At 43.8% G+C, this 22,636-nt stretch overlaps 3 protein-coding genes across 4 annotated transcripts; 2 read left to right on the top strand and 1 right to left on the bottom strand.

The window, feature by feature from the left end:
• The first annotated feature begins 175 nt into the window (after positions 1–175).
• Positions 176–2,645, top strand: ndufaf3 (NADH:ubiquinone oxidoreductase complex assembly factor). The gene is made up of 5 exons (XM_039013738.1): positions 176–323; positions 763–958; positions 1,209–1,275; positions 1,812–1,912; positions 2,203–2,645. Exons 1-5 carry the CDS (start codon positions 190–192, stop codon positions 2,296–2,298), a joined length of 594 nt encoding a protein of 197 aa, XP_038869666.1. The 5' UTR covers positions 176–189; the 3' UTR covers positions 2,299–2,645.
• Positions 2,646–3,065: 420 nt separating this feature from the next.
• zgc:112334 (uncharacterized protein LOC619199 homolog) lies at positions 3,066–7,821 on the bottom strand. Its single transcript, XM_039013609.1, has 11 exons — positions 7,780–7,821; positions 5,925–6,032; positions 5,739–5,835; positions 5,470–5,604; positions 5,068–5,266; positions 4,853–4,984; positions 4,635–4,734; positions 4,293–4,464; positions 4,011–4,155; positions 3,832–3,886; positions 3,066–3,563 (listed from the first exon to the last, which is right to left on the bottom strand). Exons 1-11 carry the CDS (start codon positions 7,819–7,821, stop codon positions 3,411–3,413), a joined length of 1,338 nt encoding a protein of 445 aa, XP_038869537.1. The 3' UTR covers positions 3,066–3,410.
• A 5,136-nt stretch (positions 7,822–12,957) lies between these two features.
• Positions 12,958–22,503, top strand: LOC120063313 (transmembrane protein 43). Of its 2 annotated transcripts, XM_039013622.1 has the most exons (12): positions 12,959–13,195; positions 13,581–13,724; positions 13,943–14,077; positions 14,478–14,572; positions 19,793–19,842; positions 20,087–20,156; positions 20,307–20,377; positions 20,504–20,631; positions 21,064–21,138; positions 21,423–21,524; positions 21,691–21,808; positions 21,948–22,503. In XM_039013622.1, the coding sequence occupies exons 1-12, from the start codon at positions 13,181–13,183 to the stop codon at positions 22,148–22,150; spliced, it is 1,206 nt and encodes a 401-aa protein (XP_038869550.1). In that variant the 5' UTR covers positions 12,959–13,180; the 3' UTR covers positions 22,151–22,503. The 2 variants fall into 2 exon arrangements, with proteins under 2 accessions (XP_038869558.1, XP_038869550.1); XM_039013630.1 differs by lacking the exons at positions 19,793–19,842; positions 20,087–20,156 and having other exon boundaries at positions 12,958–13,195.
• Positions 22,504–22,636: the final 133 nt, after the last annotated feature.

Consider the following 22,636-nt stretch of genomic DNA (forward strand, 5'->3'; position numbering starts at 1 on the left):
GCTTTATAATGTTTATTTTTTTATTTTTACCACATGCATGTAATCATCCTCCTCTGCCATTGATACAATTAATCACTGATTTATAGAATGTATCTACACAAGACCCGTTACGTTATAAAATAACCGGATGTACCCAAACGGAAGAACCAAACGTTGTGCTACACATAATTAGTTCCCACCCTGGTTTTAATGTATTTGGTTCCAACGGGCATTAAGTACATAACTGTCAACAACATGGCTGTCACTATGTGTGCACGACAGTTTCTCCACAGATCTTCACATGGTCTTCGGCTCAGCCCTCTGACACCACCCGCGTTCACAAGGTACAGTAATGCTGAGAAACGAGACATCTAGATAATAGAAACGACAATGTTTTAGTGCTAACTGCTACTAGCTACACAATTTGACATATCTACCCCCTGACTGGCTACTTAGCTTTTGGTAGATGCTGCTGTCAAAGCTTGCTACTTGAGATACATCCCAGGCAGAATATACCAATTCTATGGTTATTACATCTTGCTAGGTACAGAGAGACCTATTTCATAATACAGCGAGACCCATTTAATCAAATCTGATTTAAAAAATGGCTATGGCATCCCAATACATGTTTGAAGGTAAAGTCAACCCCAATATCAAAGTTTGTCAAACGTTTTTAGACATCAACTAGGTCTGATGTCCCTATCCCACGCCATCCAGTTGTAGCCACTAGCCAGGTACAGTATGGGATGGAAAGGCAACTTAATGTCTCTCCTTCTTCTCCAGCCCCTTTCTATCTCGCGCCCACAGGCTTGGTCCCAGTGATGATGAGATGTACCAGCGTACCACAGTGTCTGTCATGCAAAAAGAACCAGGAGCTGGAGCAATGATCCACAGCTACAGCCCCAGAGGGTTCAACATCGATGGGAACCGTGTTTTCGGGCCATGTGCCGTGCTACCTCCAGCCATCCTCCAATGGAATGTAGGAAAACGTTGTTTTTATTTAATTTTTTTTTACCTTTCCTCTAATCCCCACCAGAAGTCAACCTTTTATGATGGTTCTATTTTTTTCATCTCTCTTCAGTTTACCTGCTCCCTGTAATACTGTTGAGTGCTGTGTGAGAGTGAGATATTTAACTGGCTAAATGAGGAGTGATGATGAGTAGAATATGAGATGTAACAGTGTATTATGTTGATTGTCCTTTTGGCTACTCATCTGTCGCCCCCTGCAGGTAGGCAGCTATAAAGACATCACTGTAGAGAGCATGGCCCTTTTCCACATGCTGGAACCTCGAATTGGTGAGATAATTCAATTATACTTTAGTCACGCAGATATGAGTTATGAGGATAGACAGAAAGTCACATACTCTAATTTATGAATGTACAAACTCATGCAAGATGCTGTTTAGGTTCTGGTACAAATCCAGTTGGACACCAGAGGAAGCTCAGACTAGATTTATTCCACCCAAACTAGAGGCTACAGCTGCATAGCACCCATGCAATTCATGCAAGCATATATTTATACCTTCCGATTAGGCGGAGTCACCTCCTTGTATTTCTATCAGTCTCTGTTGCTGGGCAACAACTGAGTGATCCCCTATTGGTTTTATCATGGCCCAGCCTGAGTCCAGAACCTTCGTGGGCAAGGGTGTGTGTGTGAGAGAGATAAGACTACAGTTGGAGTGTTGTTGGGATGGGCCCCCTCTTAAATAGTTGCCAGTTCATGTTTGATCGTCAGAGCTTGACTATGATGATGATTGTACAGTGTTATCACCTGAACAACTTAATGATTGTGTATGACCATAATGTGTCTCATGAATGTTTTGTATCCACAGAGGTTCTGGTCCTGGGCACAGGGGGTCGGTCAGAGCGGATTGACCCCAAAGTCCTGGCCCTCCTCAAGAGCAAAGGCATCGCTGTGGAGGTGCAGGACACGGTAGGGGCACCTGACTTCACCTGGCATCTGTCTACAGTAGAAGAATTGGGCTTGTGCAATATATTTCAGTGCGTGAGCATTCATAGGCCGGTTTGCCCAAGCCTGGTTCAGAATGTCCTCTTGAGATTTCTCTCACATCAAGTTACTGTGTGCCACCTCCTGGAAAGTAGCTATCCATCCATACACAGACATGGGAAGCCCCTGCCTATAGAATAAGGTGAAGGGCAGTTATAATTTAGGATTTTTTCCTCTCTCTTTCTCTCTGACACTCATCCCTTTACCTTCCTCAGCCAAACGCTTGTGCAACCTTTAACTTCCTGAGCAGTGAACGGCGAGTGGTGGCGGCAGGTCTGATTCCTCCTCCAATCAGCACGGAGCTGGAGTAGCAACAACAAAAACGACAGAAGGAGGTCTCGATGGAAAAGAGGAACTACTTTCACCACTGGGATGGATGATCTGGATAAATCTGTCCTCATTCAAGTGCTGAATTATGTTTTTTAGCATTTGCAAACTTTGTACTTGTGTGACCATTCCCCACAGAGGGGAAGGGGGGGTTGGTTGGTTATGAAATGTGTAAATGAAAAAGAGAACAGGATTTCTGACGAATATTGAAGGATATGATTTGGTGGGAGTGTTATTTAGTGTTTCATATCGGTATCATGGTAAATACATAAGGCCAGCTACCAATGACGCAATAAACTATATATATATATATATATATATATAAATACAATGTTTTGTATTTATTTAATTGTCAGTGAAAGCATATGGGAGTATGTGTATGTAATCTACCCAAGGTGACTGTCCTTCACTGGGATTAGTAAACCTCTCTAATCTCATTGTCTGTCTATCCGTTTGGCTTCCACCCCCATCTCTCTGAACCACCGCTTTATCTGTCTCAGAATAGAACATAACGCAACTCCAAGAACTTTGTCCTTCTTGGAGTTAATCTGTTGGGTAAGGGTATCCCTAATTACTCTGCTCTGATGCATTTAGCATCATCCATCCAGTTCTACTTCACACAAACACATGGTCATTCATTCATTCATTCACACTCGAGCACACACTAAACACAATCTCAGGCCACATTTTACATTTACCACAGTCAAATAAAGTGTGGTGTTTATTAGACAGGGTATTAAATCAACTGAGTTATATAGCTTTACCACTCTCCATGCCATCAGAGTATGAGAGCATCTACCACAAAGCACATGATAAATAGGACTGATAGATTAGCTGTGAAGCTGGGCATTCTGGGAGATACAAGAGGCGAATCGAAGGGTTGCTTAAAAAAACTGTAAAAACAAGGACATTTTAGACAGCCGCAATATAATAGTAATGTCATATTTGCTGACGTTATTACATGAGTGTGCATACATTTTTGTATGGGTGGCCCGTCCTAGAGGGAATTGAACCCAGGATCCTGGTGTTGCAAGGACTATGCTCTGTCAACTGAGCCACTCAAGACAAAAATGGTAGCAACTCCACTTAGTGTCGCTTAGTCCTCGTCATCATCATCACCACCACCACAGTCTCTGCGTAAGTCACCGAAGATGAATTCTGATCCTGTGATGCGGCGATACATATCCTTGATGTCCTCACACTCCGTCTCAAAGTGTGCCGTGGCATCATAGGAGCGAGACACAAAGATCTGAAAAAGGGAGTCAGGATCACAATGAACAAAACCCAGAGACTCCACAATTTATAATCCTGGTACAAACCAATGGCCAGGAAATATGAACACATGTTTGTATATTACAGTGCATTCAGTCGGTAGCCTCAACTGGGACTCGAACCCAGATCCAAACAACTGTAATCCCAACACCTCAGCCATTACACCAAGTGAACTGAACATCTCAGTGAGGACGCTAGCTGTGGGGTTGACGGTGCTACAATATATTGAAGGTATCGACCCTTACTTGACTGTTCCTTCCATCGTCAATGGGGACCATCATGTTGCTGATAGAAACAAATCTGTAGACCAATCACATTCAGTCTTTAGTGAACTGTTTTTGTATGTATGACATTAGCCTTGCATCATTACAATAGACAAATGGCTCTGGATGTAAAAGTCTGCAGTAGGTTGTGTGGAACTTACTTTTGCTGAATGGGCTCTAGCAGTTCTAACCCAGGCTGCACTTCCTTCTCTGGGTTACTGGTCTCTACAGTGGTGCTCACCATAGCGATATACATCCCCTCTGATGCCACATTGTGAGCGTAGGACACCATACAGACATAGATATCTGAAAAACAAAGAGGGTCCATTTTTGATTCATCCCAAGGCTAAAATACTGCAATCATATTTTCCCTGTTTGGTATATGGGGTCCTAGGCCTTTGTCTAACTTCTTGTGTATATCTGGTCTATCTGTGATGTCATACCTGATTTCCTGTGGACTTGTGTTTGAGGGATAATGATTTGACAAGAGTTGGCATCATGGGTGTTTTTGATTGGATGATTCAGTAAACAGATGACCCGAATGACGCGGCCCACCTTCTTCACCCGGTTGGGCACGTAGCTGGGGTCACAGATCAGCTGTTTACAGCGGAACAGCTTCACAAAGAGGAAGTGAAAGAAGATAGAAAGATTAGGTCCAACTACTCATTTACTACACTGATACTCAGCCCATGTTCCGGTTCATGCTCTACCATTTCTCATTCATTCATTCCCTCTTCAACTCTCTCGCTCGCTCTTATCCACTCTCTACTTCACCAGCCACTCACCGCTCCCTCAGATTTCACTGCTACCACTTTGCCCTTGTCCATCACAATCTCCTCCACTCCTCTGTTTAACATGTAGGACCCTCCATGCACTGCACTTAACCTGAGACACACAGGAATAGTAAGGGTTTACATTGCGGTCATGTTCAATACCATTAAAAAAACTTGAAGTTAATGTATTTATGTATTCTTGAGTACCTTTACGAGTGTGTTTATGTTACCTGGCAAAGCCCTGAGGTAATTCCCCTAGTCCATAGAGTGGATAGAGGTACGGACTGAAGTTATACCGAGCCAGAGACTCAGAATACAGCTTGATCCGTCTGATGGTCTGGATGCACGGCTGGTCCAAGTAACTGTGGAGACAGGGACACAACCATTGAGATAGGTGTGTGTGTGTGTCCGTCTTTCTGACTGTCTGTGTAATATTTGTACTGACTCGTCACTGCGGTACAGGGCCATGGCGTGACCAGTGAACTCCATGATGTCTGGTCCCAGGTCGAAGTGGCGGAACAGCTCCCTCATGCTGGTCCTGTTGGGGTCCATGTCCTGGTAGGTCCGCGGGTCTCTCTCCTCAAAGTTCAGAATGAACAGAAGAAGCTTCCTGAACCTGCGCTTGTCAAACATCCCCATCAGATCTGAAACACAGCACCATGTTACAACCACTGTTTGAGACCTTGAATGATTGTATGTATTTGAAATCAAGTTAATCAATTTGTCATGTCCATGAATTTCAGTTGGCTTTGACTGTTATGCGGCAATCCTTTGTTTAGAATCAATGATTCGGAAACACAGGATTTGTAAGTTACAAATATTGTTTATTTTGATGGGTATGCATTACCTGAAGCTAGGGCTTCTCCCTCAGTTGAAGGGACCTTGTGGACTTTACCAGCCCTGTACACATAGCTGCCCTCCACCACCTTAAAGTCCAGATACCGAGTTACCTTGGTGTACACCAGCATTTTAACCAGCTGACCTGAACAAACACACAAACACAGGTTAAAACAATATGAATGAACTCTGACCTTGACACACCGTCAAACACGTTCACATTCATATTAGACGTATGATGACAAGACAGATGTACATAATATTAACCATAGTCCTCACCACTGGCAAGTAGAAATTTGGGAATAAGGTCCACATTCCAGTCCCTCTCACGTCCCATTGGCTTAGCTGGACATGGAACCTGAAACCTCTTATATAGCTACAAAATACAGTCACTCTAATTAACACTATACAATAACCCTTCAGTGCTTTGTATGTTTGTGTGTTTGTGCATGCGTTCATACAAACCTCTTCTAGGGAGGCGATAGAGGCACTCTCTCCACCATAGTAAGGGTTGCGGTCAATGTGAAGGACCTTCTTTCCACCCACTGACATCAAGCCAGAGAGAATACATTCCTGAGGGAGATAGAGTCAGAGCTATTCATATCCAGAGCAATTAGGGTTAAGTGCCTTGCTGAAGGGCACATCAACTGATGTTTCACCTTGTTGGTTCTGGGATTCAAACCAGTAACTTTCTGGTTACTGGCCCATTGCTCTTAACCGCTAGGCTACCTGCGCTCCAGTAGACAGGTAAATGATAATGCTAATTCCTTAGACAGCCTGCAAGGCTTTGAACGTTCCTCGAGAGCCCAGGGATCACCTGTGTGCTTGTGTGTGTGTGTAGGTTAATTCATTCATTAATACACATTTATGACACTTGATGTTATAGAAAATACACATGAAACACATATCATTGAACTGAAGTAAAATATTATATTTTAAAGAAATGTGATCAAAAGTGGTAGGTATTATATTTAATCATTATTACTTTGTCTATGGTACCATAAATATACAATATTTTGTGAAAGTCTACACACACCCCTCTTCACATTTTGGGATTACAGTTGATGTTTTTCCTACAGATCTATACCACCTACTCCACATTTTAAAGTGTAAGAAAGTTATAGACTATTTTCCAAATTAATTTAAAAAAATATTAATGGAGATGTCTCAATTGCTTAGGTCTTCACACCCCAGAGTTAATATTTTGGGGAAGCACATTTGGCAACCATTACAGCTGTGAAACATTTTTAATAAGATTCTACCAACTTTACACAACTCTTAGGGCAACATGTATACATTGTTTTTGTCAAAATTGCTTAAACTCTGTAAATTTGGTTGAGAATGTGGAGTGAATTCAGTGTTGTTGATCCATTTGTATTTTCAAGTATTGTGGTGGCAGCATCATGTTAAGGGTATGCTTGTCACCGGCAGGGACTGGGGAGTTTGTTCGGATCAAAATAAATATGAAAAGAGCAAACGCCCAGGTAATAGAGTTGTATGTTTCTGCATTTTTAGACATTACCCTAAGCATGATGGGATGTTATTTGCTCATCTAAATCAGAAAACCACACATATGTGGAAGCACCTGCTTTCAATGTACTTTGTATACCCAGTTTACCTGTGTTTCCTTTATTTTGGGAGCTACCTGTATGTTGCCCAAGGAGTTGTGCAAGGTTGGTAGAATCTTTGTTTCACTTTGAAAATGTGAAGTCGGTTGTGTAGATTGTAGGATTTAAAAAAAATGTCATCCTTTTTAGATTTAATTTTTAAGGCAGCAAATGTGAAGACTGTGCAAGGGGTGTGTAGACTTTCACTAGCGACTGTATATAATAATACTGTTCTATCACAGGAGGTTGGTGGCATCTTAATTGGGGAGGACAGGCTGGTGGTAATGGCTGGAGCGGAATCAGTGGAATGGTATCAAATACATCAAACACGTGGTTTGATGCCATTCCATTCGTGCTGTTCCAGCCATTATTATGAGCTGTCCTCCCCTCAACAGCCTCCACTGTGTTCTATGTACCTCATCTCTAAATTCTCTGACTTCCGTTTCTTTATTCTTTCATGCTGATAGAATTCACTGTGTTTCTTCTATACTCAAATTCTGACAAAAACCTGGCAAGTACAGTCCATGATACATTAATCATTATCACCATGAAAAAAACATTAATATATATATTTTTAAATGTCCCTACATATGAATAAATTGCCACGCGTACGATTGTAAGTGTTTTTATAGTATTAAGTCTTTATGGTATCTTTATTGGGTAGTTCAGAGAGCAGAACTAAATATGTGTGAGGGAATGTGAGTTTCTCTTACCTTCAGTCCTGTACCCAAAACTATGATATCAAACTCCTGCATGGTGACTGATCAGTGCCCAGGGCCAAGTCCCTCTGCTACCAATGAGCACCAGTATGGTTAAGTATGGCTGTGTGTGTGATTCACTCTCTCCATCTACACCTCATTATCATGTCTTCCCCGTCATGATAATCCTCTCAAGCGTCACAGACACGACAAGTAATTAGACAGGCACTGAACTTTATCTCTGTGTGTCTCAATAATAAATCACCAAAATCAATGGAATCATGTTCAAATTCAAATCATATTCCATGACATGCCCAAACCTGTTATTTAATATAATTTCTTGCCACAAACATTTGACACTTAAAGCTCCAACAATTTTTAAACAACTGAATATACTCTGTTCTGCAGTTCAACAGCAAGGTACAGTAAAAAACACAACGACAAAAAATATATCAGCTGAAGAACGTTCAAGTCAAAATATAAAAAATAATCTGTGTTTCTTTTGTGGAGACACAAATTGTAAAAACTCCCTCATTCACTTAAGCTTGGTTAAGCATTGAAATGTTGTGGTATACCCTCAGTCCAGTGAAAGTATGGATAGATCGTCTCTGTAAATTTGTGTTTGTAAGTGGTGAGGCACTTGTTGTTTTGAACAGGATCAGTGTTACATCTGTGCCTGCCACGCTCTCTACTGCTCATCCTGTGTCTCCCTAACCTGCCGCCACTCCCCCAATGCTCTCTCCCTCTTTCTCTGTCTCCCTGTGTGTGTGTGTGTGTGTGTGTGTGTGTGTGTGTGTGTGTGTGTGTGTGTGTGTGTGTGTGTGTGTGTGTGTGTGTGTGTGTGTGTGTGTGTGTGTGTGTGGGCGGGCGGGCGGGCGGGCGGGCGGAGACAGGTGTGCTGGAGGCAGTGCAGATCCCCACCAGCTGCAACCTGTTCCATAATCAAGACCTCTACATATGCTCAGCCTTGCCACTTCCGGATCGTAACCTCTGCTCAGCCCGTCTGCATTTTTAGCCGTTTGGTCCTGAATAGATCATGTTTTTGTGTTGTGCCTGGTTTCCCTTGCCTGATGCTGTTTTCTTCTCTGCTACAGTTCTGTCCGCTTTGACTCTGGTCCCTGTGTCCAGTCCCACATCTCGTCAGTTTCTCTACCCTGTCCTGGACCCCCACCCCCCACTCTACTGCTTCCTTGGATTCCTCTCCGGACCTGCTTACTCAGCCCCAACTCCCCTCGCTCCAGCCTCTGTCTCAGCACCTTGTTCCCTTCAACCTGCCCGAGCTTTCCCTGGCCTGCATCCCATCTTCCCCGTTTTTCAATAAATACAATGGTTAACTTATTCCAGTCTCCTTGTCGGAGTCTGCTCTCGGGTTCACCTGCTCCGCTCCGTGTAATAATACGATCTGGCCAAGATATGAACCCAGCAGACTCAGATCCTCTCCACCAAACCCTCACCAGCCAAGGTACCCAGCTCGAGCAACATGACCAAGCTCTGAATACCCTTCTGGAGCTTGTCAAGCTTGTCGAGTTTTCACGGAGCCTTTCGGACCTGCAGGGCCGAACCTTCACCCAGCTCTCACAACCAGCCCAGAGTCCCTCTGCCCTGTGAGCCGTTTGTTCCGGACCCTGAGCGTTACGATGGCAACCTCGGAGCTTGCAAAGCCTTTTTGGTACAATGTTCACTAGTATACGAGCAACAGCCCTACGCTTATGCTAGCGAATGGGCCAAAATTTCCTTCCTGTTCAGCAGCCTCCGTGGAGACAGTCCCCCATCTGCTCCTCCTACTCCAGCTTCACTGAGGAGAGTCTTCGACCACCCTGTCTGTGGTAAGGATGGCGCTAAGCGACTCCTGTCCCTCCATAAAGGTTCCCATAGTGTCGCTGATCGCGTTTCGCATCCTCTCCAGAGCGGCTGTAATGAGGAGGCCAAGGGTAAGTTTGTGTCCAGGGATGAGCCTGATGGACTTAAGGAGCTCATCTCTCTCGCCATCAACAACCGTCTTCGTGAGCGTCGGAGGTAGAAGGCAGGTAGGGTTGTATGCTACATCTGCTTCTTTGCTTGGTTCTCTTCCTCCGACTGCCTCCCTTCCCAAGTCTCTTCCAGAACCTGAACCCATGTAGCTCGGCCGGGCCCGTCTCTCACCTGAGGCAGCGGTGAATCAGCACTAGATGCTGCCTATACTGTGGCCAGGTTGGTCACTTCGTCTCCACTTGTTCCTGGTGGCCAGCAAAAGGAAGTGGCTCGGCAGTTGTGGGGGATATACTGTTGAGCCAAATCGCCAGCCCATCTCCCCCAGACCCTTGCTAGATTGCACCCTTGTGTGGCAGAGTCAGGCATTTTCTCTGCCTGCCCTCATCGACTCGGGCACCGTCGAGAGTTTCCTGGACTGAGGTATCGTTATCCAGTTGGGCCTGGACACTGTTCCACTCGCTTCACCCCTCGATGCCAACACTCAACGGACAGCTCCTCGCCTGTGTCTGAGAGAACTGTCCCTGTCATCCTGCGTCTCTCTGGGAATCACCAGGAAAGGACCAGTCTCCACATAATCGACTGCCCTCACTCTCACCTGGTTCTTGGCCATCCTTGGTTAAAGCTGCTCAAACTACAGATCGACTGGACCACCGGAAAGGTAACCACTTGGAGTTAATTTTGTCACTCAAATTGTCTTTGTTCTGCCCTTGCCCCTGCCCCTGCCTTGTCTGTGCCCCAGTCCATTCCTGAACCTTTGGACCTGTCATCAGTTCCTCTCGAGTATCACGATCTAGCTCCTGTGTTCAGCAAGCACCACGCCCTGTCGCGGCCGCCTCATCGGCCGTACGACTGCGCCGTTGACCTCCAGCCTGGAGCTTCTCTCCCCTGTAGCCGGTTGTGTAAACTCTGTCCCCGAGCAGGAGACTACGGAGAGGTACATCCAGGATTCCCTGGCTGCAGGACATTTCAGGCCCTCTTCCACTCCGGTAGGTGCTGGATTTTTCTTTGTAAAGAAAAAGGATGGGTCGCTGAGGCCATGCATAGACTTTCGTGGGCTGAATAACATTACTGTGAAGAACAAGTGTCCCTTGCACTCATCTTTCCTGCTTTTGCCCCACCCCAATTGCCACGGTGTTCACCAAACTCGACCTCCGGAATGCCTACCACCTTGTCCGCATCAGAGAGGGGGACTAGTGGAAAACGGCTTCCAATACACCACTTGAACACTGAGTATTTGATCATGCCTTTTTGTCTCACTAACGCCCCGACTGTTTTCCAGAGCCTAGTCAATGATGTACTGAGGGATGTGATTGGACGTTTCATTTGTCTATGTGGATGACATTCAGATTTTTTTCCAAGGACTTTGACTCACCAGAAACAGTCGCCAAGTTCTCCAATGGCTGTTGGAGAATAAGCTTAATGTGAGTTCCATGTTTCCTGTCTTTCCTGGGTTATATTATTGCACAGGGACGGTTACGTATGGATCCCGTCAAGGTCAGGGGCAGTCAGTGGCCTGCACCCTCAAACCTGAAGCAGCTACAGCATTTCCTGGGGGTTGCACATTTTTAGACTTTTCATCTGCAACTACAGCCGTCTAGCAGCGCCTCACCACTCTCACCTCCACTCCGTTCCACTGGACTCCTGAGGCAGCTTTCCTGGAACTCAAGCACCTCTTCACTTCCGCTCCGATCCTCACCCAGCCAGACCCTTGTAGAGGTGGATGCCTCCGACACTGGGTTAGGTGCTGTTCTGTCTCAACGCCCCCCCTCTGATCAGTATCTCCACCCATGTGTGTTCTTTCCCGTAAGCTCTCACCTGCAGAGAAATTTTGACATCGATAACTAGGAACTCCTGGCAGTGAAGCTAGCTCTTGAGGAATGGCGTCACTGGCTGGAGGGTTCTATTCTCCCCTTCATTGTGTGGACGGACCACAAAAACCTGTTCTACATTCAGACCGCCAAGCGTCTAAATTCGCGGCAAGCCAGGTGGGCATTGTTCTTCGGGAGATTCAACTTCACACTCACTTATCGCCCCGGTTCTAGGAATACCTTAGATTTCCTTGTAGCTGACGACCTCAGGTTGCAGCTGCTGGTTGGTGCTGGGAAGGATTGAGCGAAGTCTGCGGCTCATCAACAGCTGGACTGGTGATTTGAAGTTGTCAACTGGAGTGTTGCGGTATTCAAGGAGACTGAGATAGGGGTCTCTCGTCTGCTTTTGCTTTATCCATGAGTGATTTAGCAATCTGCACTGATTTTTCAGCAAGGCCATTACTTTGAGGGTAATGCGGACTTGTGGTGACATGTGTGAACTCCCATGCTTTTGTGAAGGATTCAAACTCATTTGATTTGTAACAGGGCCCATTGTCAGATATTAAAGTCTCTACAATGCCATGCCTGGCAAAGGCTGCTTTCAGCTTGTGTATCACAGCTGCAGATGTGGTGCTGTGAAGCTTGTCGAGTTCGAAGTATCTGCTGTAGTAGTCCACTGTTACGATGTAGTCCTCGTTGTTCCAGGTAAACAGATCGGTTGCCACGACCTGCCAGGGTCGGTCTGGGATACAGTGAGGTAACATTGGCTCTTTGGTGTTTGAGGGGCGTCGTTCAAGACATATGGCGCATTTACCAACAATGTCCTCTATTTGTTTGCACATTCCGGGCCAAAACAAAATCTCCCGTGCTCTCTGTTTGCACTTTTCCATGCCCATGTGTCCAGCATGGATCTTTGTCAAAATCCCACTTCTGACACCATGTCTTGTTTTGCACGCTTTGTACAAAATAATAAAATGCAGTACTACAGGATATTTCTTAACGTAGCTCTTTATTAGCTAGCTATAACTGGCATGTTCACTTTTCGCCAACCAGGATCAAACTGACCATCACCTAACCATTTGGGTGGTCTTAACCAATCATAGCACAGTATGATATGGTGGTAAAATGCATCCAATTATAATTCAGTATGTTTACACATATGAATATTACAGTATCTTTACTTTTACTCAAGTATGAAAATTGGGTACGTTTTCCACCACTGACAACAGGCACAACAACTAAGTCGTTTTTCTCAAAGTTGCCAGAATTTCCGCGGGGATCCACTTTTATCAGTACATTTGTAAAAGCCTAAACATTATGAAACTTCTAATCGACATTCTCTCATAGACCTCCGTACAAAAAAAAGGGCTTATCTCAAGCGGACAGATTGGGCGGGGCCATCATGACAGCTTGCCTTCATTTCCCAGCACCCCCAAGAAAATACGGCAAATGTCCTTTTACCTCACGAAACGCGTATTTCAATTTCTTGCTTTATTGTGTTGAGGTCTCTTGCTTGACCAATTGAGTATCAGCGGGCAGCTAATGCTTGCAAGTCTATTTTGAATCAAGGACTTAAATATCCAACTGCAAACTTCTTTAACTTCATCTCTTTGCTGATACACGGTTGGGCGTGGACAATGTCGGCTCCAACAGTAAGTTTTATTTCTTTATTAACCTTACCATAGCCAGCCTTGCCATTTGTCAGTGTAATTTCGTGCATTTGATCAGTCGTTCTGATATTTATTTTCATCCAGCTAACGTTACACAGCCCTAAAAGTGAGTAGGGATGGACAGACGGTTCGGGACGGTTCAGGACAATTCACGACAATTGAAAATAAAATATTTTTGATTATGGAAAATGTCAGCGTTTTGGATGGTATAATGATTCTCTAAACTTGCTTGTTTCTTCACATAAACGGAAATTGGGCGATTTATTAGAACGTTAGCAACCAGGAAATGGCGGAGCGATTTCTGCATAGTGCATATTTAAAATGCTTTTGGGAAACCGGGCCCTGCATATTTCTTCTGTCCTCACAGTTAGCGGCAGAACATGACCAGCACACGCGGACAACTAGCCGTTCCAAGCCCGGCTTCCTGGAGCGTCTGAGTGAAACCGCAGGGGGAACAGTTACTGGTGTTGTACTGTTCTCCCTCTCATTTTACGTCCTCTTCACCAATGAGGCGAGTAGTTTCAAACAGTGTATGTATCAGCACAGTAAAGTGTCTATGCCAGTGGACATTTCTAGAATATTGCATCATTGAAACGAAAGATGTCTGGAATATGACAATTACATGGGGTGGCACATTTCAAATAAACCATTTATTTGAGTTGTGTGTGTATAATAGGCTATTTGGCAGGTATAGGCCTCCAGTAGTCCAACAGTTGGTTTCCCACACAGGGAAGGGCCCTGAGAACGGCTACCTCCCTGGATGAGGGTCTCTCTCAGGTGGTGTCCCTGCACCTGTACTCCAGCCCACTGGACCATAACAACAACCATCTGGTTCACCTGACAGGCCCACTGCGCACCTTACAGGTATAGGCCTACAATACTTACCACTATGCATTACTATTCCCCTTACCAGTCTCATCACTGGACCCAAGTTCTATAAACGGTGCTGGTACAACTGAGCGCTGCTGTAACTCTTGGGTAATAATAAACCAATATAGGCCTACCACTTACTATTTACAGTTTTCCTACTTCTCAAATGCTTTACAGAAGTGTTCCCTTAAGCCTCTTTCTGATCTGTCATGTCTTTAACTGGGCCCATATCCACAAAGCATTCCAGAGTATGTGCTGCTGATCTAGGATCTGTCCATATATTCTTATATATTATGATCTAAAGGATCAGCACTCCTACTCTGAGTCACTTTGTGGATATGGTCCCTGATCTTAACCTGTTATCACGTCCTCCTCCCATCCCTCTCCTCTCTAGCCCCTCCATGACCCAAACTACAGAGTGGCGGTACAGGCGGTGAAGCTGAAGAGACAGGTGGAGATGTATCAGTGGGTGGAGTACAGCGAGAGCAGGTGAGTCAGGGTCTTATGATCTGGTAGGTACAGTGCATTCAGAAATTATTCATACCCCATTGACTTATTCCACATTAGGTTGTGTTACTGCCTGAATTCAAAATGGATTAAATAAATAAAAAATGCATCTACACATCATACCCCATTGTGTAGGTAGGTAGCCTAGTGGTTAGAGCGTTGGGCCAGTAACCAAAAGGTTGCTGGATCGAATCCTCGAGCTGACAAGGTAAAAATCTGTCGTTCTGCCCCAGAGCAAGGCAGTTAACCCACTGTTCCCCGGGCGCCGAAGACGTGGATGTTGATTATGGCAGCCTCCCGTACCTCTCTGATTGAGGGGGTTGGGTTAAATGCGGAAGACACATTTCAGTTGAAGGCATTCAGTTGTACAACTGACTAGATATCCCCCTTTCCCTAATGACAAAGTGAAAACATAATTCTAGAAATGTTGGCAAATGTATTAAAAATGAAATATCTAATTGACATAAGTATTCACACCCCTGAGTTAATACATGTTAGAATCACCTTTGGCAGTGATTGCAGCGGTGAGTCTTTATGAGTAAGTCTATAATAAGAGTTTTTACACCTGGATTTGCACATTATGCTTTTTAAAATTCTTCAAGCTCTGTCAAGTTAGCCATTTTCAAGTCTCGCTATAGATTTTGAAGGCAATTTTTATTTATACTTTTTTTGGGGGGTGCAACTTTAACTAAGACATTCAGTAACATTCCATGTCGTCTTGGTAAGCAACTCCAGCGTATATTTGGCCTTGTGTTTTAGGTTATTGTCCTGCTGAAAAGTGAATTTGTCTACCAGTGTCTGTTGGAAAGCAGACTGAACCAGGTTTTCCTTTAGGATTTTGCCTGTGCTTAGCTCTGTTCCATTTTATTTTTATCCTAAAAAATCCCTTGCCGATGACAAGCAGACCCATAACATGATGCGGCCAGCACCATGCTTGAAAATATGAAGAGTGGTACTCAGTGATGTTGGATTTGCCCCAAACCCTTTGTATTCAGGATATCAAGTTAATTTCTTTGACACATTCTTTGCAGTTTTTTTTTAGTGCCTTATTGCAAACAGGATGCATGTTTTGTAATAATGTTATACTGTACAGGCTTCCTTCTTTTCACTCTGTCATTAAGGTTAGTATTGTGGAGTAACTACAATGTTGTTGATCCATCCAGTTTTCTCCTATCACAGCCATTCAACTCTGTAACTGTTTTAAAGTCACCATTGGAGTTATGGTGAAATCCCTGAGCGGTTTCCTTCCTCTCCGGCAACTGAGTTAGGAAGGACACCTGTGTCTTTGTAGTGACTGGGTGTTTTGATTCACCATCGACAGTGTAGTTAATAACCTCATCGTGCTCAAAGGGATATTCAATGTCTGCTTTTTCATTTTTACCCATCAACCAATAGGTGCCCTTTGCGAGGCATTGGAAAACCTCCCTGGTCTTTGTGATTGAATCTGTTAGAAATTCACTGCACGACTGAAGGACCTTACAGATAATTTTATGTATGGAGTACAGCGGTGAGGTAGTCATTCAAATATCATGTTAAACACTATTATTGCACACAGTGAGTCCATGCAACTTATTATGTGACTTGTTACGCACATTTTTACTCCTTAACTTATTTAGGCTTGCCATAACAAAGGGGTTGAATACTTATTTACTCAAGACATTTCAGTTTATCTTTAATATGTGAAAATGTATAAAAACATAATTCCACTTTGACATTATGGGTTATTTTGTGTAGGTCAGTGACACAATCTCAATTTCCACAAATTGTGGAAAAAGTCAAGGGGTGTGAATACTTTCTGAAGGCACTGTATGTAGGGTTGGGCTAACTGGTGGACAGGACTATGATGATGTAACCTTGTGCACACAATCATAAATTATTTATTTTATTAATTTATTTCACCTTTATTTAACCAGGTAGGCCAGTTGAGAACAAGTTCTCATTTACAACTGCGACCTGGCCAAGATAAAGCAAAGCAGTGCGACACAAAACAACAACGCAGTTACACATGGAATAAACAAACATACAGTCAATAACACAATAGAAAAGTCTATATACAGTGTGTGCAAATTAAGTAAGATTAGGGAGGTAAGGCAATAAATAGGCCGTAGTGGCGAAATAATTACAATTTAGCAATTAAACACTGGAGTGATAGATGTGCAAGTAGAGATATTGGGGTGCAAAAGCACAAAAAGAAATAAATAACAATATGGGGATGAGGTAGTTGGGTGGGAAATTTACAGATGGGCTTTGTACAGGTGCAATGATCTGTAAGCTACTCTGACAGCTGATGCTTAAAGTTAGTGAGGGAGATATGAGTCTCCAGCTTCAGTGATTTTTTTTCAATTTTTTCCAGTCATTGGCAGCAGAGAACTGGAAGGAAATGCGGCCAAAGGAGGAATTGGCTTTGGGGGTGACCAGTGAAATATACCTGCTGGAGTGCGTACTATGGTGCTGCTATGGTGAACTGAGATAAGGCGGTGCTTTACCTAGCAAAGACTTATAGATGACCTGGAGCCAGTGGGTTTGGCGACGAATATGAAGCGAGGGCGAGATCATACAGGTCGCAGTGGTGGGTAGTATATCGGGCTTTCGTGACTAAACGGATGGCACTGTGATAGACTGCATCCAATTTGATGAGTAGAGTGTTGGAGGCTATTTTGTAAATGACAGCGCCGAAGTCAAGGATCGGCAGGATAGTCAGTTTTACGAGGGTATGTTTGGCAGAATGAGTGAAGCAGGCTTTGTTGCGAAATAGGAAGCCGATTTTTAGATTTAATTTTGGATTGGAGATGCTTAATGTGAGTCTGGAAGGAGAGTTTACAGTCTAACCAGACACTTAGAATATGTGGACAACTACAAATACCTAAGTCAGAACCGTCCAGATTAGTGATGCTAGTCGGGTGGGCAGGTGCGGGCAGTGATCGGTTGAAGAGCATGCATTTAGTTTTACTTGCATTTAAGAGCAGTTGGAGGCCACGGAAGGAGAGTTATGGCATTGAAGCTCATCTGGAGGTTTGTTAACACAGTGTCCAAAGAAGGGCCAGAAGTATACAGAATGGTGTCGTCTGCGTAGAGGTGGATCAGAGAATCACCAGCAGCAAGAGCGACATCATTGATGTATACAGAGAAAGGAGTTGGCCCGAGAATTGAACCCTGTGGCACCCCCACAGAGACTGCCAGTGGTCCGGACAACAGGCCCTCCGATTTGACACACTGAACTCTATCTGAGAAGTAGTTGGTGGACCAGGCGAGGCAGTCATTTGAGAAACCAAGGCTGTCGAGTCTGCCGATAAGAATGTGGTGATTGACAGAGTCGAAAGCCTTGGCCAAGTCGATGAATATGGCTGTGCAGTATTGTATTTTATCGATGGCGGTTATGATATCGTTTAGGACCTTGAGCGTGGCTGAGGTGCACCCGTGACCAGCTCGGAAACCAGATTGCATAGCGGAGAAGGTACGGTGGGATTCGAAATGGTCAGTGATCTGTTTAACTTGGCTTTCAAAGACCTTAGAAAGGCAGGGTAGGATAGATATAGGCCTGTAACAGTTTGGGTCTTGAGTGTCTCCCCCTTTGACGCGGGGGATGACTGCGGCAGCTTTCCAATCTTTAGGGATCATTCAGTCACTCCTCATCAGTTACCTGTTACTGACGGATCTCTTTTTACCGACCTTCACTGGGTATGTTTACATGCACACAATAATATGATTGTCAATATTCAGATTAAATGTAATAGTTTGATTAAAACCTTTACATGCTTTGCAAGGAACAATTTCCCTAATAATCCTGTTAACATGGACACAGCTGAAATCAGGCTACCTGCTGGGACTTAGATAAATGCCGAAAATCGGCAATCACACAGCGACCATTATTTTTGTGAAGCCTGTTAGATTCTGAGTTCGGACATAGAGTTTGTATGTGAACTATTTTGAAGATGCATATGTGTTCAGACCACTTGTTATGTTACAGCCTTATTCTAAAATTGATGAACATTGATTAAATAAATCTACACACAATACCCCATAATGACAAAGTGAAAACAGGTTTTTAGAATTTTTTGCAAAAGTTTAAAAATAAACATACCTTATTTATATATGTTTTCAGACCCTTTGCTATGACTCGAAATTGAGCTCCAGTGCATCCTTGCTTCCATTGATTGTCCTTGAGATGTTTCTACAACTTGATTGGAGACAACCTGGGGTAAATTCAATTGATTGGATGTGATTTTTGAAAGGCGCACACCTGTCTATGTAAGGTCCCACAGTTGACAGTGAATGTCAGCAAAAATCAAGCCATGAGGTCGAAGGAGTTGTCCGTAGAGCCCCCGAGACGACAGGATTGTGTCGAGGCACAGATCTGGGGAAGGGTACCAAAACATGTCTGCAGCATTTAAGGTCCCCAAGAACACAGTGGCCTCCATCATTCTTAGATGGAAGAAGTTTGGAACCATCAACACAATTCCTGGAGCTGGCCAACCAGCCAAACTGATCAATCAGGGGAGAAGGGCCTTGGTCAGGGAGGTGACCAAGAACACAATAAATGTGATATTTCAGTTTTACATTTTTAATACATTTGCTAAAAATTATGAACCTGTTGTTTTTCCTTTGTCATTATGGGGTATTGTGTGTAGATTTGAGAGGGGGGGGGGGGGGACTATTTAATTAATTTTAGAGCAAGGCTGTAACGTATCAAAATGTGGAAAAAGTCAAGGGGTCTGAATACTTCCTGAATGCTCTGTACTTTCAGATTTTCCGAAACTCACTTCACTTGCGCAAAAGAGCGGGAGGCTCGTTAGTCTGGTGCTAACACATGCACAGATCAAATATACTCTTGGCGTTCACATTAACTAATCATTTAAAAGATTGCTAGAAATCCAGGTGCTTTAATCAGCATATGCTTACTTCAATTATGACCTGACGCAGAGTAAGGTGTTTACATGACTGCCATACTCTGCCTATTGCCGTAATCAGTTTAATATTGAATTATTAGTATGCCTGTAAACACTCTTTTTGTCTCTGCTGAACTGGTTTTCAGGCACATGCTATATATTTTTTTTTTTGTTCGTTCACTCACTACTTAACAGACGATTTTTAAAGGAATCCATAGCTCGTACTCATTCAGAATGAATACTGTGGTTGTGTTTTGGCAGCTACATGTTAGATGTGTATATTTGAATTTGTAACCTGCCAGTGACTATTCCTCAGAGACTATGACGAGGATGGAGAGTCCAAGACTGAGACCACGTACAACTACAGTAAGTACAGACCAGTGGAGGCTGCTGAGGGGAGGATGGCTCATAATAATGGCTGGAACGGAGTGCATGGAATGGCATCAAACACATGGAAACCAGCCATTACCCATGAGCCCGTCCTCTCCAATTAAGGTGCCACCAACCTCCTGTGGTACACACAGTGAAGTACTATAGTACTTACTTCAGTAGCAACATGCATGCCATGCCAGCGACTCGCGTTTCAAATTTATCCTAACTCTTTCTTCAGATTCAGAGTGGAAGGCAGAGCTTATCAACAGCAGGAACTTTGATAAAGAGATTGGTCACATCAACCCGAGGTGCTCCAATTATTTTGTCCTTTCTGTCTCATTCTTGCTATCTCACTGATTCTCAGTCACAACTACAGCAGGTATTATGTTGAAGAACTGGTACAGAGGTATTTGGTCGTCTCTGTACCTGACATGCTGGTGAATTTTATTTTTAAACAGTGCCATGGCAGTGGAGAGTGTAACAGTGGTGGCTTCTGATGTTCAGGTTGGACCTTTCTCGCTCTCCAAAGGTATCTACAGAACACAGGCTAGCAGCTCCATTGCTTGTCTAATAACCTTTTTGAATTGTATCCCAGTGATATTCTTAATGATTTATTGATTGGTTAATTGATGAATTTGTTTTATTTTCTCCTGAGGATTGGTGGATCAGATTGAGAACTTCCAGACATTGAGTCTGAAGGGTCTCCCCACCCCTGATTCTGACTCCTTTCTCACGGTTGATGAGGACTACTTCTACCACACCCAACACCCCCGCAGACCAGAGGTGAGTGTCACTCTCAACACAATGGCTGTATTTAAACAGGCAGCCCAATTCTGATTTTTTTTCTCTTCTCCCACTCATAGGTCAAAATGCCAAATCAGATATTTTCAGAGCTGTTCTGATTGGTCAGAAAATCAGAAAATAGTCAAAAGATCAGAAAATGGCTGGCTGCGTTTAGACAGTCAATCTCTTACACTCAAACAAAGCTTTTCTAACGATGGCTCACTACGCAAACATATAGCTTTTTACACAATGACTTGCATACACAAATGTATAGCTTTTTACAGACTCACCAACACAAACCTACAGTTTTTCACACAATAACTCACCTTCATAAACCTATAGCTTTTCACATAAAGGCTGATATGTACAGGTTCATGCCACGCATATCCATTCTATTGTGACCTTAAAACTCTGGTGATTTGTTGTGTTTAGGTGGGAGACGTGCGTGTGAGCTTCTCCTATGCAGGACTCAGTGGGGAGGGGACCTACCCTGGGCCAGCCCAGACAGTGAGTACATAGAGCTCAGGTGCTTTATACTGACCTCAGGTTGGTCAACTTGTGAAATTTCCATCTCCCGATGGAGAATAGTTGTCTTCAACTCTCTGTTATCAGTCATTATTTAGCATCAATCACTGTGTACTAAATGCTGCCCCCATGTACCCCTTATGTCACTGTAAATACTACATAAGTCCATAATCCTCTTCAAATGAGCTGTCCGTGGAACAACTCTTGTCATCAACTGATTGCTAACTGGAGTACTGTAACTGATCTGAGAGCCTGGTGTCCCACAGGTCAGTGTTGTGGCCATGCAGAGTCATGACACCCTGAAGCCCTTTAAGACCAAGTCAGGAGACACACTGGAGATAATTTACCTGGAGGAGCTCACTGCTGAGGTGAGGTGGTTTTCTTTTTTTTGAAGGATGTGATTTTTTTCCCTGATGACTTCTGACAACATCCTCTATTCAGCCATCACTGAAATGTACCTACTCTGAACCATGTCTTGTTTTTCCTGATTTTTCTATGCTGCCTTGATCACATGCTTGTTGGTTTTGTTTGTAGGAAGTGTTTGAAAGGGAGCATAATAACAATGCTATGCTGACCTGGGCTCTCAGGGCTGGAGGCTGGTTACTCATGTTCCTTGGCATTAGTCTGATGATCCGCATCATCCACACACTGGGTAACACACAGCATTGGTTAACTCCAATACCTCATTTTACTTTTATTGAGCATATAGATATGCGGCTACGTTCCAGTCGAAAATTAACTGCTCTGTATGCATGTCAGTGTCTCTTAACGTGTATTTTGTTGTTATCCAGTGGATTGGGTCCCTATTCTTAGAGAGCTGATCAGCGTGGGGCTGAAGCTCTTCGCCCTGTGTATTTCCTGCTCCCTCTCCCTGCTCACCATCGCCTCTGGCTGGATCTTCTACCGCCCCCTAGTGGCTGTGGGGCTGATCGCCATGGCTGTGATTCCAGTCGTCATCGCCCGCTCTCGCGCCCCGGCCAAGAAACACCAATGACTGACTTTTTGAACTGAACGAGCCTCATCATTAGCTCTCCAATCCTTGCAGAACAATCAGTTGAGATCCATTGTCTTGTCACCTCACTTGACCAACTAGTCCCTTGCTCAATGACAGACCCCTCAGGAATTTAGATAATGTGGTCAATCTAAGAAAAGTGCAGAACAATATGTTACATAAGACAAATACATTTGCACATATTGAAACAATATCATTGAACAAGTTTAGCAATAATACCAAAGACTTTAGAAGGGATATTTAAGCATGTAAGGCATTTGATTGTATACACCTTAGTACCGCTTATGAGTGTATGTTACAAAATGTTAAATAAATAAAACGTGCTTTAAGTTGTCCACCCTGTGCTGAAAACTTAGTATGGGCAGATAATGTAAGCAAAACTCATTGTTCTAGCAACGCAGACAATGATACTGTGGTGACCTTAAACCAATACCTAGCCACCTTTTTCAAGATGCTCAGACCTCTTGG

The sequence above is a fragment of the Salvelinus namaycush genome, chromosome 2 (assembly GCF_016432855.1).
Source record: "Salvelinus namaycush isolate Seneca chromosome 2, SaNama_1.0, whole genome shotgun sequence".
Classification (NCBI taxonomy): Eukaryota; Metazoa; Chordata; class Actinopteri; order Salmoniformes; family Salmonidae; genus Salvelinus; species Salvelinus namaycush.

Excerpts from the sequence above, each read along its gene's own strand:
- ndufaf3 (XM_039013738.1), top strand. The coding sequence starts at position 190 with ATGTATTTGGTTCCAACGGGCATTAAGTACATAACTGTCAACAACATG. Across the intron at positions 324-762 it reads ACACCACCCGCGTTCACAAG|CCCCTTTCTATCTCGCGCCC; the intron begins GTACAGTAATGC and ends CTTCTTCTCCAG. Across the intron at positions 1,913-2,202 it reads CTGTGGAGGTGCAGGACACG|CCAAACGCTTGTGCAACCTT; the intron begins GTAGGGGCACCT and ends TACCTTCCTCAG.
- zgc:112334 (XM_039013609.1), bottom strand. The coding sequence starts at position 7,821 with ATGCAGGAGTTTGATATCATAGTTTTGGGTACAGGACTGAAG. Across the intron at positions 4,156-4,292 it reads ACAAGTCCACAGGAAATCAG|ATATCTATGTCTGTATGGTG; the intron begins GTATGACATCAC and ends TTTGTTTTTCAG. Across the intron at positions 3,887-4,010 it reads CTAGAGCCCATTCAGCAAAA|ATTTGTTTCTATCAGCAACA; the intron begins GTAAGTTCCACA and ends ATTGGTCTACAG.
- LOC120063313 (XM_039013622.1), top strand. Across the intron at positions 14,573-19,792 it reads GTGGAGTACAGCGAGAGCAG|AGACTATGACGAGGATGGAG; the intron begins GTGAGTCAGGGT and ends ACTATTCCTCAG. Across the intron at positions 20,632-21,063 it reads AACACCCCCGCAGACCAGAG|GTGGGAGACGTGCGTGTGAG; the intron begins GTGAGTGTCACT and ends TGTTGTGTTTAG.